The sequence below is a fragment of the Aphis gossypii genome, chromosome X (genome assembly GCF_020184175.1).
Source record: "Aphis gossypii isolate Hap1 chromosome X, ASM2018417v2, whole genome shotgun sequence".
Classification (NCBI taxonomy): Eukaryota; Metazoa; Arthropoda; class Insecta; order Hemiptera; family Aphididae; genus Aphis; species Aphis gossypii.
The window spans coordinates 49088375-49107400 of record NC_065533.1 but is presented as its reverse complement, the minus strand read 5'-3'; the positions used below and the strand labels follow the sequence as shown (position 1 = coordinate 49107400).

Below are 19026 nucleotides of genomic sequence, written 5' to 3'. Positions count from 1 at the left end.
TTATAATATGTAATAATATTATTTTTGTATCGTACTCGGGAGTATTTTCGTAACTAAATTTATTGCCCGGCGCATTGTGTAGGCAAAATAGGTACATTATTGCATCGAAGAACATAATATTATTATGTATTATAAAAACGTGCAAAATGTAATATTCTCCAATTTTCCTTGGATTATGTTACATTTTTTGTTGTATGTTTCGTGGAATTGCAAAAAATGTTTAAATCATTGAATAATAAATGTTTTTTTTTCTTTGTATGATATATTATTATTATGTTTTAATTACTAATATGAATTTAAATACAAAATTTAATTTAACCATATTATTTAAAAATCTCCCAATTAAACATTTTTTTTTAAAGTTTAAGTTATGTTTATAGCTTAATAAAAATAATTTGTTGTCTATTATTTTTTTAACACATTTTATATATTTACTAGTTATAATAATAATGTGTTATCTAACTTTAAAAACTACATTTGAATTGTATTTAATACGCAATCTCAAAAATTCTTCAAATGAATTAAATCGTTTGAATCTTTTATGTTAGTTTATTATTACATAATCTAGGTTTCAGAATTTATGAATAAATTAAATATACATTTATACTTATAATAATTATTATAATTATAATATATATTGTGTTTATATTTATGACACAGTTTTGAATTAAACAATAAAAAACAACGAAAAATATACAAATCATATGTAGCTTTAATTACATTTTTTTTTTAGAGTACTCTGTATATGATATTTTAAATATGAAATGTATTTTTTTTTTGCTTCACAATGGCATAAAAAGGTATTTTAACTGTATAATATGAATACTATAAATATAAATAATTAATTGGTCATTTAAATTTTGTTCACAGATGAAAATTGTTAATACATAATAAACTTAATTTTTAAAATAAAAATAACATATAATATAAATAAAAATGAACATAAATATAGATGTAACACTACATTGTAAGGTTAGAACAATTAATTGAAATCCTTTAATTTTTCTGAATTACAACTTAAAAAAGAAACTAAAAATGCATTTTTTATCTTAAAATAGAAAAGTTTAAATAAAATATCTATTGATTAATTACGTCTATACTTTCAATTTTTTTTTTAAATTTTTTTCAAATAAACAAATTATTACTATATTATATATATTTTTTAATTGTAATCACCATAAAACTTTAAAATATTTAATTTGCATCAAAATAATGTTTATAATAATAAAACGAAAAATAATCACGAAATGTTATGAATATTTTGTGTTATAATTTATAAAACAGTTTTATAAAGGTATTTTTTTCTCAGAAATAATTTTTGAAGAACTAAAAGTTCCTCAAAATTTTTATACAACCATTTAGTTAATGGATAATAATATTGTATACTTGAATAATAAAAATAATAGTTGAACATGTTTGTTAAGTTATTGAGAACTTTTAATACAAGAACATAATATTCTTTTATAATTCTAAGGTAACTTATATAGATGCATGCTGATGTTAATTAATAATTTATATTAATACTTACCACGTATCTCTAAGTCTTTTAAGCTGGAGGCCAATAAGCTTTTCCTTATGTTTCTAAAACCATCCCATATTTTAAATGGTCTTTTTCCTCGAGATTCCTAAAAATATAAATTTAATATACATTAATATTGGTTAATTTCTTTTTTTTTTTTAATGTAAAAAAAATACTTAAAAACCTTTTTTTTATAATTTTTTACTTTGGATAGTATCAATAGTTATTCTTAAACTAACTCCGAATCAAAAAAAAAAAAAAAAACTAATAATTTATAAAATTGTATACCTATTTTAATACCAAATACGGTGTAAGTACTTATTTACGTATATTATATTATATATACAAGGATTATTAACATCTTGAAAACGAGTATTATTTTGGGAATTTAGTGTATAAATGATATTATGTATAAACACATAAACGTATATACAATTAATGCATTTGATTTTTCATATTGTTATCTACAATCCTGGATTTTTTTTACCGTGACTCGAGTTATAATTTAATTTTTTTTTACCTTGGATACATTTTTAAGTTGTTCATATTATAAAATATATAAAACTCAATTCAATTAATTTTGAAAATATTTAATTACAAATAACTTTGATAACTAACACACAAATTTTATAAACGTCATAATATCATTACTTGCAAACTGAGCTCAAATCAAAATTATTTTCCGAAATCTATTCCTTTAAACTTTAAATATTAAATAACACCATTATCTAAGTCCTAGGTGAGCAAAATAAGATGAATCCTATAATACCCTGGTATTCTATCCTTTTTAGCTTTTTAATAAATGATGATATTTTTGAGAGATAAATGAAAAAAAATGTGGACATTTTTATTATTTTACCCAAATTAATAGAACAAAAGCAATAAGTGCGTTTTTATGTTAATATTACAAAATCAGATTGTCCTAAGCATGATCTAAAGTTTTTCAATTTCACATAGCACAATCGATAATTTCATTCTTTTGAACTTTCATGGAAAAATGTTAAAAACAACACTCTTTATAGTAATTTCAAAGTGATGGCAAACAGCAAATATATACGTGTTTAAATTCTACCGTCTATGAAACTCTTTTTTTCACGTAAAAGTTAATTTTCTATTTTTTCCCATTTTGTTTGACCTAATTATTTTTATTTTCTCCTTATTTTCTTCCGGTTTTGGTTGTAGATATAATAATTTGAATATTATAAGAAAACTTTTAATATTTTTTCTACAGTCGTCCTTTCAATTTTTAAGGTCTCCGGATTAGAATATTGTTATGTAAGGTTTGATTTATGTTTCTTTTCGTGAGTCTTAAGTTTTATCAAATTTAAATAAATAAAGCATTTTTAAAAACAATATGCTATGAATATTATGATGAAATATGACAATGTTCTATCTATTTATTATGTTCTTTTTTAATTACAACAGTAATTTGTGTGTTTTTTGGGGGAGGGGGGGGGGAATTATGCTTACTTTAAATGATGTTTCGCCTACATTTCTTTAAATAAAAATAAGAAAAACGAGTTAATTAAATTTTACATTGAAATCTGTATTAAATTGATAAAATATAATTCATTTTAATTCATTCTTAATTATTATTTGTTCTTAAATTTACTTAATTAACTTAAAGAAACTTTTAACATTATTCGACTTTTAAACAGTTTTAAATTATTTAAAAACAAAAATAATATTCTAAATATTAGATTTCCTAATTCTATAAGACCATATTTTTTTGTGTGGACAATAGGATATGTATTATATGATATAGAGATTCGCTTTCCAGTATAATTTTTTTAAATCTTATAAAACATATAATATGATTAAAAATGTATAAGCAAATAATTAGATAACTTGTATCATGTTCATAATTTCATCAAACAATTACTAAGTGTATGTATTTTATAATGTTAAGTATACATTTTGAATTTGAATTCTAAGTCTATGTAGTTGGGATTTCATTTTACAAGAAAAATATTGAGGAAATTATACAGTCAAAATGTAATTTTAATGTTAATATCGCTGTAAAATACGTCGATTATGTACTATTTTTTGTAATTACAAAAAAAATATAGTACAATCTGCATAAGTTTGATTTTAGAGGTGATGAAAATTGAACTTGGTTAATAAAAATCAATTAAAAGATACCGTTATAATTTAAAACGTTTTTTTTTTTTTTTGAGAAGTGAAATGTATAAAAAAAATCCTCGAATCACATCTATGATTGATACAGATGTACTAAGTACGTTATTAAAGGTGTATACTATGTTTAAATACATAAATTATCAACTATTGTTAAATTTCATATTTTTCTTTTACGAAAAAAAAATCGAAAAATTTTAAATTAACTTTCAAAATTTCAAATGTACATACGTAGTGCAATTGGTCAAGTATTTATTAAATCCTTGAATTATTTGGACGAGCTGAGACCGATTACAGATTTTAAAAGATATCACCTAATATTATTTTAATGATTTAAAAGTTTACTCGTATAGTCGTATCACAATACTTTTCATACATTTTCGTTAAGAAAAGATATTTTTAATGGATTTACACCTGATCGTATTAAAACAATATTCTTATGTAGAATAATACATTTCTTTAATATAATTTTTTAACTGGAAATTATTGCTTTATTAGATAAATGTTTGTTATTGATGTATCGGTATATGATATTTATAAGTACGGCGAAACTTATATTTAACGAAGTCTCATGGGCAATAAAAAAAAATCGTATTATAAAAGAATTTGTTAAATAGAATTAACGTATGATTAACAATGAAGATAATGGTTCTCAAAAATAATTCGTTAAAATAAATAGAAAGTTTCGTTAAATGGAAGCTCGTTATATGGAAGTGTTACTGTATATTTTTAAGATAAACTTTGTAATATCGTTAATATTTCTCAATATTAGAAGCAATATTGAGATATGTATATGTTTTTTTAATTTGAAAATTAAGTACCGAAAAAAAATTATTTTATTTTATATTTACGAAGACAAAAATAAAATTATACAATACTTGATTTTAATATTTTTTTTTTGCCTAATTTGTAAGAATTATAAAAACATAGAAAGTCTTAAGTTATAATCGTATAGAATATAACTGGTAATTTTCAAGCCCGATAAACCAAAGTGATAATTTTGCTCATTTCCGATCGAGTAACATACGAGTATTAAATTATATAGTATAATATAATATATTTATTAAATATACTTTGTTCAACACTCAATAAATTTAAGAATATTTTCCATTTAATCAATCAATATTGTGCACATTTTAAAAAATAAATCTAAAAACCGGTGACCCATATAGTTATATTATCAAATCCTATTTATATTTATACAAAATAAATATAAATACAGTTCCATTATTGTTGTTTGTATATACTTTTTTACTCAGTCAGATTACTATAGTAGTAGGTGGTCATTGGGTATCGATTTGCTATTTAATTTAGTTAATTTAGATTTAAATTTTACGGTTTGTAATAATAATTAATAATACCTATACCTAAAATATGTACAGCCGTGTATTATTAACATTTTCTAATAACACATGTGGCATATTTAATTTTATAGAAATTCATAAACACCCTTATTCTTTTGAACACGGAGCAAGACTCAGAGTAGGTATCGTTTTCATATTCACTTTTGTGTACAAGTTGTCAAACAAGTTTTAAGCATATCGCGCCACAAAGCGTAAGTCTCCGTTCACCCCTAAGGCAAACAAACTGTTAAAATGTGTCTGGGTACGATCTTCGTCAGATAAGATCACTATACGAGATTGTTATTTTGTTTATTCATTGATTTTTCTTTTAACATATATGTATTGGCATGGTGTATTCTCGGAAAATGTTTTACATAAGTGTTTAAACATATAGTATATTATTTAATTCATGTATTTCAAATTTCAACAGAAATATGTTATTTGTTGTTTGAATATACTATACGATGTCATAAATTATTCTGTTAGGTATGTCTGATTATACAATATAAACGGGATAGCCATAAAGTCACATTTGTCATGGATATGGATGTGGGTACGGAAAATAAATATAAATATTATTCATGATTAAGAAATAGGATAATATTAAAAATTTAAAATAAAAGTCAAATTGAAAATTATCTTATCAAAGTATTGAAAAATTAAAATTAAACATTCAAATACCTTAAAAATATCGATGTCACTCTAATTGGACAATATTTTAATTTAATGACTCGTTTGAAAAACTTTATGCTATATTGGATTTATATTTTTATAAAACATATATATTAAATTTGTCACGTTAACAATAACCACTTATCTATATTATCAAATGTATTTTATTAGAATTATTATCTATAAAAACTAGTAATTTCTTTAAATCTCATTTAGATTAATTTACATACAGTAAATTTGAGAAATATTTGTACATCGATGGAAATTAATAATAAATTACAAATCTGAATAAAAAGGATGGTATTTGTTTTACTGTGTGTGTTTTATTTAAATAAATATATACATAAAGTTTTGAAAATAATTTAGTATGTAGGTATAGTAGGTATAGTAAAAAAATCACTAATGACTTTGATAATAAAAGTTAAATTTCTGTATTTGTATATTTGATTGAAGCTTAAATTAAATTTTTATGTTTTTATTATTATTGGTTTCAAAATTGTTTTGAAGAATTCGTTGCTTATTTGAACTACATAATGCTAAAGGTAATTTAAAATTCGTATTTAAAAAAATATTATTTGTTGACAAAACATATACTATTGGTGCTTCATTTCTTTTTAAGTGTGGTCAATTTTTATTTTCAAGTAAATTTTTTTCAAGCAAGTAAAATATAATTTTACTTTTATTTAGTTATTCAAAATTACTTTTGTATAGTAAGTAATACTCATAACTGAATTTAATATTTTAAAATCCATTTTTTAACTATGTATTTTATTAAAAGCAAAATGTTTGCATAATTTTATTAATTGTTGATTTTGAATTAAACTTATCTAAATTTAGGAATTAATTACCTAGTGATAATTTTTTATCATTATAATATGTACATAATTTACAAAAATACATTGTATCTCTTACTTATTTTTTAATAAAACATTTTTTAATAATATATTATAACGTTACTATGCTTTTTATAGGTATAATAGGTATATATTATTTAGTACACACACGATTTACAATCATGTGAGCTTTTTGTGTGTCTAGTTCTTATACACGCTATATTATGACAGTATTTTGAATAAAAAGAGAACTAAAATTTCATAAACTTGACGGATTATTGGATAAGAATTTGATTTGGATAATGATTTAAAAGTGTTATTTTTGGTAGTTTTATCAATTGTAAGTAAAAAGCTATCCAAAAATTGCAAACTTGTGAAATTTAATGGTGTAAAAATTCTTATCGAAATTGATTTTGGTTATTTTTTGTTATATCATTCTTATGACTTGAAATATTCACCAATTTCTTTGTTCATTTGAGAAATAATATTTTATTTCTACAATGATGGCCTTGATTTCATTATGTCATAAACCCGTGCTAAACATTTGATTGTTTTTTTTTTTTTTTTACAAAACAATTTAATTTAAGATTTTTATTTCATCCAAGACACAACAAGATTTTATGTACTATTTAATAGAATAGCAGTACTTAAAACAAATAGTTAAACTAATCAAAAAAATTCGTTTGTTGGTAAGTACATAGCCCAGTCAATCTTATAGTCACTATTCTTTCTATTTAAAATAAAAAAGTTGAACCGAAATTGTAAAATTGCTATGAATTTATTATTTAACGTACTTTAAATTGAATTATATATGGTAACGCAATGTCAATACGCAATACTTTTTTTATGTTCTTTTATTATATTTGCTATTGAAATAAAAATATGTATATATATACGTCAAACTAAAGCATCTTTAAAAATAAATGTTTGACATTTTATGATTAGCATACTATTTAAATATTATTTAATAACATAACAAAATGTATTGGTAGGTATAACAGTTCTTATAATGCAAAAATAATGTGTATTGTGTACCCGGTGTATGGGATGTTCAGATTTTATATAATATTTTAACATTATTTGAATGTTATTATAATTTTATGAAAGGAAACAAATATAAATAGTACATTATACATAATATATGCTTAGTTGTTATACCTTTAAGTTATTAAACTGTGTTTATACATTTATTTACATAATATTGTATACAATGAACATTTACAGTTTCATTGAATAAGCCAACCAACTAAAATGCACATTTTATTATAATTAGTATAAATATTATAAAAAGTACAACTCATACTCCAACGGTTTATAATAAAGTTATTACTACTAAATTAGTATTTTAATTCTTAGAAATGAGTTCATAATCTCTTACTAAAGTATTAAATGTTGTTAAATATTATTATCTTGAACCATCAATATAGTAGTTACACATATAATATTTATTAAATACTTAAAATTATAACGGAAGAAAATTCATATGAGGTAATTTAATCATGTGTATACAGCTTAGAAAAAAAACGTGTTAGTTTTTACTCTTTATATTTTTTAATTAAAAACACTAATATAACTTTCAAGACTTCGATTTTATAAATTATCAAAGGAAAATTACAGACATAATTAAAAGGGATAAATAGTTTTTGAAAACTATAGTCTCACAAAAAGCCACATACTTCATAATTTAAATATTTTAATCCAACGTATTAATTAAAATATTAATTTTCAATTTTATTTGTTAACTTACTATATTCTTTATTTATAAGAACTTAATACCTTTGTTATCTTTGTAATGTATTAACTTTAAAAATATATATATATAAAATAAAAATGAATGTACTTTTATAAATTACACTATAGTTGCAGTTAAAAAAAAAATTCTGGATTTTTCATACTTTCTATTCTAATATATTTCGACATAATTTTTATTTCTTATTTTCTTCTATGGTGCGTACTCGAGAATAATATAATAAAGAGGAGGGTTGTCCAATTCTCAATAATAAATTTTTTTTATTTGGTGACATGCACATATAATATACGTATACTAGAAATACATACTTGAGTAAGTAGACAACAAACTGGCAAATGTATTTACATTCCAATTAAATATTATTAGAAGAATATTATCTATTGTCATAATATTATCTCATAATAATTACTAGGATCTTGATAGATTTTAAAAATGTAATTATAATATATTTATTTGTTAATATAATGTTATATCCACATGTGTAAGCTATCATCGTCTCATTAACGCATAACATAGCAGATTGTACGTTTAAAATAATCCATTTTACATTGTTATTTTTATTATTAGAGATTTACGAGTGAATTAGACCTATTATCAAATGTAAAGGTAAAATAAGAATATTTAACTAGGAACCCACCCCTTTCGTTTTTAATATTTTAATTCAATAAAATTATGAGCGTTCTAAATGTGTATACAATTTTATTATTATGATATATTTTAATATGCAAAACTTTATTTATTAGACAAAATTTCAATTGTATTAAAAAATTCTTTAAGTTGAAATTTAAATTAAGGTAAAAGCGGATGATACACACCTGAACTCTCTTGATACCCGTACATTCTTTAAAATATGTATTTGCATAATAATATAACGTGTGCATTTATATTGTAGTTTGCGTCAAAATTGTGTAGGTCATGGTTTTATATATTGTATCAAATTGTTATAAAATTAAATTTTCGCAAATAGAATTAAAAAACACTTATAAAATATATTAATTATTAATATATATTAATATTTAATAGAATAATCTTGGCATTATTTTAACTGACAAAAAACAATTTTATTAATTAATCATATCATCATAATCATTATAATATTATACTAACCTTAATTAGTAGATATAAATAACTTTGTGAATATTTCTTAAGCTTTCATTAAATTATTTATGTAGAATGCCATTTTATTACATCTAATATCTTCATGAAGATTTTATTTAGAATAATTTTTAATTTTCATAAATATAAAATTATTTTAAACTCCGTGAGGTTAGGTTTTTAAGTTTTAGAAATAAATTGTACACTGATGGTGGCCGGGAGGAAGTAATGCGAAAACGGTTCCCTCCTGGTCGTCGGTTCAAAATGAAAAAAAAAAAAAGAAATAAATTGTACACTATACCTATACTAAACGTTAGGTTTATAAAATGTACATCTTATTTTTCAACTATTATTGATAACTCAAAATTAACTTTTAAGCATATAGTTTTAATTAGAATTAGGTTTCTGCGTATGACATGTATATAATTGGTTATGGGTGGTTTTTGTCGTCATTTGAATGATTTATTCGGAATATGCATATGCAATATATACAAAACGTACAGCAAGTTTGGTCGACAGCCTGTCAAACAACCACATAGATCAAAAACTTAATTATCATATTGGTAGCTGAATATTACTCATAGTGAAATAGTATACATGTTTTTTTTTTATCACATCGAGAACTACCTAGTTTCAAATAACTTTGCAGACCCTATCTTTTTTTCACAAAAAAATTAAAATTTCAATCAATTAAACTTTGTACGAAATTCTCTATGTATAACTTTAAACACAAAACTCTGGTCTAAAATACGACCATTAGGAAGTTTAAAAAGCAAATCTGAGACATAGTTATTTCTGAGTATTCTGCGAATTCATCAAGTTATTTCAGAAGATAGGTGTCTAAAGTTTCGATTTTCAGAAGAAAATATTAAGTGCAAATTATTTCGTAGAAACTTTTGAAAACTTTGTTTCCCATTTACTAGTAGTTAACCTGGAGCATACATCAACTTTACTCTGACAGAGTTTTAAAAATTCATTATAGTAATTTTTAAATTATAGATGATGGGTATTCGCATTTGAATAGTGTTAATTATTTTCACAATATTCGTTTACCGATGTATAGCATAAATATATACAGTCATATTGAATTTATTTCAAAATTTTAATTATCAATAGTTATTTTTAAGGAAATTTATATCTATAACCGTTTAAATTTATAATAATACACTTTTAATGAATAAGTCATAATCAATTATTTTTTTCCAAGGCGTGCGTGTGATTTATGTTAACACATTAAAAGAGCAAACTGCATGGTTTACGAATGGACATCAAGCACATTGCGTCGTTCGTCCATCTCATCAAGTTTCTCAAACTTCATGACCTGTTTGAAATAAGAAATAGTCACTATATTCAACTACGAACGAGATAAGTATGAGTATAGATGTTTGTATACGTGCGAGAAAATATAATATATTATTATATATAGAGACAGAGGCAGAGAGTCGTGGAAAAAGTGAGCAGCGGGCAAGAAAAATAAATAAACACACACATATACATACTGCATACATACATACATACATACATACATATACACATACATACAGACATATATATAATATATATATATATATACACAGAAAAAAAATAAAAAAGGGAAATTATCGATTAACCGATGGAATACATTTGCAGTTTGGAGTGTTTGCGAGAAGATGAAGAGAGCGGTGTGTCGGCGAGTCATAGGATACTTATAAGAAGAAAGACAGAGTACCCGAGGTGTAGCGTGTAACGTATTATTACCATTATTATTGGACACGTCGAAGCAAACTGGCAAAACTTTATGGGACAGATTTGGTAGATAAAGCGTGGTCGGCGGGATCGAGAGAACCCGAGTGTGGTGGTGTGTGTGGGGGGGGATGGCAAACCAAACCGTGTCAGTTGGGATAAACATCGAGACTAAAGGTGCTTGGGATGGGATAACGGGGAGAGGCAGCAGGGAAGAAGATGAGAACTATTGAGGTTAGGGTGGTCTCTACCAATGCATTCCCAGTTTGTATAGTGTGTGCGCGCGCACTGGCGCTGCGCTCGTGTGTATGTGTGTTTGTGAGTGGCGGTAGAGGGTGCGTTCAAAAGGGTGAGTGAGCTGGTGGAGGAAGAGGGAGGACGCCTTGTCCTTTTGACCTACATTAAAACGGCTCCCATCCACTACTATCCCTTACCCAGCCTAACGCTGTCTACCCTTTCTCGTCCACCGCCATTCCTTGACACCAATCCGACCAGTCGTCTCCTCCACATGGACCATTGCTGCTGCTGCTGCTGCTGCTACTGCTGCAGCTCTCTAGAACCACTCCCACCCTCACCGTCACAGAAGTCACCCCCGTTATCCGCACCACCGTTTAAAATTATGTTACTGGATCACACACCATTCCACAATCGCGGGACCGTACAAATCGTTCGACGCTTGCGACTTTGGCGGGCCCCATGCCATGCCACCGTTGACATCACAAGCGGCGTAACGATAATGCTTCTCATTTTTCCCGTATTATCCGACATCAAAGGGACGACGAATGGCTATTATTTTATATTTATAAACACATTAGTAGCAGGGCCCATCTACCACAAAATATACGCGCGCCGGGAACTAATAAACGTGTTTTGCAATATTTCGTTTGCGAAAAGAAAAATAAACATTCAGAACTAGACAAATAATAACGTTTTGCCGTTTTCATTCATTTTTAAGTAAATATTTAGCTTATAATCACAAGATGTTTTACTAACCGCGATGTGTTGATTCAAATAATGCTGAAATATTTTTATTGAATAGAAAATACTTGTATTGTGTTTATAATATACGTATACGGTATAGACTATACACATTATGTAATCTACGTAAACGTGTATTGTATTATCACATTTTATTCGTTCACTGAAATTATAAAAATTAATCGTTTCACAAGTTGTTTGATTTATATTTCACTGTTGTTTCAATAATTTATTTTTCTAGAACACATATCATAATTGATGTAATTCGATCTTCATAGTTACATTTTTTTAAATGTTAGTTTAACACTTAGATACGTATTTATTTTGTTGTTTCTGTGAATTAAGTTAAATTCAAAACATAAATTGTAGTTTAAAAAATAACTATGAGTTAATAATTTCATGAAGATTTATTAATTTACATTGGGGAAACAGCTAATGGAAATAATTTTCACCAGCACATCAATTTAAATAAGTAAATACTTTTAGGTCACTATAATATGTGTCCGCGTATATTATTTTTAATTCAAAAATATATTTATTCATTACATAGGTAACACTGGAAACCCATTTAACTCACTTTTAACAACATAATATATAATATGATATACGTACCTAATGTGTTCATAAAACCAATTTTAAATCATTCTTATAATACGTTCTTTAGGTATACTTTTACATTTTTATGTAATCATTATGAATTGTAAGGGTATATATAAATGTTTATATTGTTTTTGTGTTCAAAGTTCACTACTACTTTGATTCAAAACACTTCTATATTAGTTTATGAAATTTCTATTTTAAGATATTAAAAAATTAGTCTCAATAACTAAGCAAAAACTATTATAATGGTTTTTTTTTAATCGATTCGTTAAAAATTTCAATGTAAAATGCATCATTATTATCCAATAAAACTGCATAAAATCTCAGATACCACAAACACAGATAGAAAACAATATACGTATTTGATATTTTTTGTATTCAAATGAAATGTTTCGTAAAAATTATTAAAAATATTAAGAATAACCGTTGTAAATAATAATTTTATTTTTAATTTTGTAATATCTCGTAAACTTTATAATAGTAAAATAAAAATTATAGTAAATATTTTTAAAAGTCCTTGGAGAAAAAATAATAGTAATCAAAACAATATGTATAATAAAATTAATGACAATGGTGGTTGAAAATGCTAAATGCACGATAAAAAATAAATACAAGATGTGATAAGAATATTTTTCGAATTGGGACAATATACAGTGTTTACCATAAATTTTATCGTTTAATATTACTATAACTTATAGACAAACTAACGTTTACCATATTCAATATTTGTTCTACTTTATTTTATCATATATTTTCAGCTTCTTCAAACTATTTTATTTATATTTTTAATGCTCAATAGAAGGACGTAATGATGTCATAATTCTTGTGTTAGTGTCATATTTATATATTTTTTTGATTGAAATATGCAGAAATTTAAAAAAAAAAAAATTATAATTATAGAACACTTAAAACAATTTCCTTTTTTTCCTCATCTCTTTTATTAAACAGGTGAACCTCACATTTCTTGTCTCACGATTTTCCACTGAACTGTTGTTGAATATTGTAGATCCACTCAAAATCTAAGAGCATATTTTATTTTGATCTGAAATTTTTTTTTAAAATTAAAATCCAAGAATGTTCAGCGTATATTTTATTAGGATTAATGTAATAGTGGATAACATTATTATATGGATAGCCTTAAATTACCAAAAGTTCTTGGCTGTCTTATTGACATTTTATAATTTTATGCGCCCACATAATAAAAGTCGACTTTTTTAATATTTATATTTTCTTATTTGCGTAAGAGATGTTAATGGTATCAATAAAATATAATGGAAATCGATCGAGCCATATATTATATTGTCACCGTAATATGAACAAGGTTGTATGAAAAACTGGTGACTTTTGGCTACAATTTAATCTCATTTCTTAGTCTTTTAATTCGTTGTTTTATGTCAAAATAATAGTTGGTGCTTCAGTTTAATAGCTTAGAATATAATACGTATAATTATTAAAAAATAAATCCACAAGTTTTGCTTAAATTTAATCATATCAATATTGAGTTGTGAAATTCTTAAACTGTACTTAAATCGTTTAATGTGTGCTGATAATGGATATATTATTTTGAGGAGAAATATATAGCACTAATTATCTTGTACTGACCTAGTTTTATATACTTTTGCCATATTCCTAAAATTTTAAAACAAGTATTTAGAAAATAATCTTCAAAAATGTAGGTCAAATATGCAGTTTGAAATTCTTATACATTAAAATTCTATTAGTTTTTTAGTGATTACTTATGAAAATATACAATTTTTAATAAATTCACATAATACTTAGTATTAAATAAATAAAATTATTTTTTTTTAATAAACAATATCTTTTGATTGTTTATATTTATTTTGTTTCAGAAATTTAATTTCAATTGCTATTATAATATTATATTAAATTGTACAAAAAAATGTATGAATAATATTTTATTTACTCTTATTTTTACATACTATATATATTATAATATACTGAGTGATTTTGGTGTTTGAAATTTTCAGGTATACTTAAAGTCAATATTTTAAATTATTTGAATTTTTATATCATTTTAAAAGTATTCTGCGTCTGCGGTGATACAAAAAAAATATTTTTAAAATTAGAATCAATTTTTTTTTTCAAATTTTTAAGCAAAATAATTATTATTTTTTTTTAATGTTTTAAATCATATTTTTTACGAGTAGTTTCCAAGTTACTACAATAATGTATATAATAATGAAAATAGTTCATAAAATGGTTTTACGAATACATAAAATATATTTATTATTCGATCAAGTATTTATTATTCTTAGAAAATGTTTACAAATTAAAAAATATTAAGAAATTAGTATTGATTATCAACTTATAGTTCAAATCATCATTTTCCCTTACATACCAACTCAAAATTCAATTCCATGAACATTATTCTAAATAAATAAAATTAAATGACTCAAAAACTGCTTTTTCACATTTTTATTTAGATACTAACATAAACATTTTCAAAAAAAGTAAAAAAAAAATTGTCAACACTAATACGAAAAAAATACGTCTGTACGTCACAGGACATTTCTTAAATAACAAATAATTTCTTACTATTTGAAAATATATCGCTCTTGAGTATATTAAAAAGTTTAAAAATCATAATTTGAAATAATTTATTTTTAAAGAAAAAAAGGGAAGAGCATGCTTGATGAAGTATATTATATACTATATAGGTACGTAAACATATATTATCACTAAATATTATAAAAATTTAATCGAGGTTATCATAATAACGCATATGATTAAAATAAACATAATTAAAGTTTATTATTTATATTGATTATATTTGCTTTAATATATATAGTTATAAAATTATTGTTATAGAAGTTTTAGAAAGGTTATTTGAAAATAATAAAAATAAAATGAACATTTATCAAAAAATAAATAAATTGGCAGTAAAAATAAGATACATAAAATATCCCTTAAAATTCATTTATAACAAATATTATTTATCTCATCATTTATAACTATATAATATTATAATATGTTTATGTGTATATATATATACATTGATATATAAATAGTAAATAAATATACATAAAAAACATAAAAATAAATAGATACAATCGTGTTTGATTCAGTCACTTCATTTCTTAATGTGGTTAAAATATTATTTGTAATATTCATAATAAATCAATGCATTAAAAAATTATTTCGAAAATAATTTACTTTAACTAATATGTTTGTAACAAATGTTTTCAACTTCGAGTTGAAAAAAAAATGTATTTTATAAAGTTTCAATGTAATAAATAGCCATATGTATACATATCTATATATATGATTCAAATATATTACGATTAACGTTTTATTCAAGTTTTAAAACTTAGATAATATACATTGAATACATTTATAAAATATAAATCAAATATCATACCATCACCACATAATACAATTTTAACAGAGTTAAAACTATATTATTTTGAATTAGATTTAATAATAATAAGTGAGTTATAAAACGATGATCACCATTTTATATTAAATTTGGCTAGATAAAATTATTTTCTTCAAAATAATAAACATGAATAATAAATATTTATATTTATAATTCAAATTATATTTAAGTGGTTTTTCATACTATTCAACTTTTAAATAATATGCTAAATACTTTGAAAATCGCTTCTAAACAAAATTGTAGTAGTTATTTTTAATTTTAACGTATTTATTAAATATTTCAGAATCTTCTATTAAAGAAAACAACTCAATAAAACAATATGTGTCCATTTTAGATTTTAAGACAAGAGATAAATGTACTAGTTTTATAATTAGTTTTATATTTTTCCTGTGTGAGTGTTAAAAGATATTTTTTGTACTAGGAAAATTATTCAACGTTTAATATAAAGGTTGGTTTATGGTACCTAGTAAATTGGATTAGAAAAATAAATAGATAAAATTACAAAAAACAGAACATTTTACAAAAAAAAATTTAATAATAATTAGTATAGTAGAAAGTTGTTGATACTAATGTAAGTCTCTTTACGATTGATAATTTAATAAGAATTATTCCTAATAAATTAATTTTCAATCAAGAATATATATAATATATATAAAAATTAAAGTCCAAATATTTTCGATGTTATAAACTATAGTTAATTATATTGTTATTCAAAATATTTAATGATTTTTGGAATTTTTAAGTTTACAAAATACTATATTATAAAATAAGTACCTAGTAATAACATAAAATGACACAGTTAAAATGAGTGGCTTTTGAATTATTTTTTTTTTTAATAAAGACAGTGATTATGGGTTTGGATAATTTTATTCTTATTAGTACATATATTTTATATATTTTTGTAAAATCATTTTTAAAGATGATATTGCCCTTAAATATACATTTTAGTAATTAAAAAACTATTTGTTCGAATTTTAATTAATATTGAGGTAGATACCTACACCAACATTTTTAATGAAATTATATTTACTCAGAAATTAACAATAAAAATTATAAATAGTACACAAAAATATATCGTGCAAATGGCATACGAAATCTAAATAATGAAAAATACAGCCCTTAAGTATATAGAACGAAAAGTTCCAAAATCAGAATATAATTAAATTAAGTGTTAAAATAAAAAATGGAGGTGAAAATGCTTAGAAATCACTTTGAATATTATGCTTATTTATTTTTTTTTTTTTTTGTTTGGCGAAAATGTTTTTCAGACGGTACTATTTATTTTTAGGCAGCAAAATTAATTATTATTTATTATTATATTTATTTGATTAAATTATAAAATATCTTTAGAAATAGAAGTTGGCATTCAAAATCGTATTTGTTTATAACGATTTATCATTGAATTCAAATTGAACTTATTCATTACTGTAACCTTCTCAATAATGAGTTACACTCAAACATACTTCCTTATTGTAAATCATACATACTTTTCTGGTTTTTTTTTTTTGCATTTAATTGTTATGAAATAATCTATATAGTAATAATCTATGTATTTGAAATAATTTCGTATCTCTCAAATTGTTTTTGGTAAACAAGAAACCTACCTACGTAATGTTTGACCCAGAAATTAAATATTTTTATTATTTATTCATATTTGTAAGTAAAATAATAATTTGAATATTGAAAATCATAAATTTAAAATTCGAATTTATTATTAAATAAAATAAACACAATTTATTCAAAAAGGGTTTCTTATTTTCATTGTGCCTACATTTCTTTGTTTTTATATTTGTATATACTTTATTTTATGAAATTATTCAAAATGGTTGAATATTTTTTTGTACACACTAAATTATGCTATTTATTTATTTATTTCGTTGGTGTTTTAAAAATAATAATACATTAATAGTTTACTATTATTATTAACTACATTTTTGAAAAGGGCGTTGAAAATAATGAAAATATTTAAACTGAAATAGTAAACATAATTATTTTCAATTTCATAAATGAACATTAAAATTGGTTGTTAATAAAACATATAATATATACATAATATATTTATATATCATTTTATATGTACCTATAGTATAAATAGAATTTATTGCTGATCAAGAATAGTTCTCTGATTAATATAGTTCAGCTTGTTATTCAGATTTATTGGCATTTGGTTCAAAAGGCTTATGTGTGAACTTGAAAATATATTTAAGGTAAAATTAATTTCTTTTGAAAGTTGAACAAAATTATTTAACATCATCGATATGTTTATGACACAGGCAAAATCCCATTACCACTCTCTTCCATTCGTTTTTATGCCATTGTCGTAATTACTGTCACTCAATTTAATATTTTCCCGTGTATAATACTTCACGTTCACGTGACATCTACTACTATAAATACACTGTAGACGAAATGTCAACACTCAACACAATTATGAACTACTCTTCAAAGGTAAAATATATGTGTGCTTAACAGTGACATAAAGCATAATACAAACAATATCAGTATAGGTACTGGTAAATAATATAAGGTAAATGATTAACTGATGAAACTCGGATTATTATCAACTTGACAATTCGCTTTATGATTATTGCATTTTCCCGCATATACAATTTTGACGTTTGAACATACTACTATTATAGAATAATAATTTTAGCATAATTAGAATACATTAATTATAATTCAAAATCCACATTTTTAGTTTCGAATAGAAGTGAACAGAAAATTCACTGTAGACGATACAATATTTAAAAATAAACTATTAAACTATAAACATATAATGCACTTTATGATAGGTATTGAATTACATACATTTTCAAGATATGGGAAATCGTTTGAAAATTTAAACATTCATGTATGAAAATGTGTTTTAATTCTGTCAACTGGAATTTATACATTTATTTTTTTTTTGGAATTTTTCAGTATTTATTCGAGCAGAAAATGTTGAATGAAATTGAAGTATATAAACATCTGGTTTCGATTTT

General features: G+C 23.2%; 1 protein-coding gene across 2 annotated transcripts in view; it reads right to left on the bottom strand.

The window, feature by feature from the left end:
* The window catches only part of LOC114124433 (integrator complex subunit 3 homolog), an 81909-nt gene that overhangs the window by 16699 nt on the left and 46184 nt on the right, over positions 1 to 19026 (bottom strand). For both annotated transcript variants that reach the window (XM_050205571.1, XM_050205570.1), the window contains exon 3: positions 1529 to 1625. In XM_050205571.1, coding sequence (XP_050061528.1) covers positions 1529 to 1625 — 97 coding nt within the window. The remainder of the gene's footprint in view (positions 1 to 1528; positions 1626 to 19026) is intronic.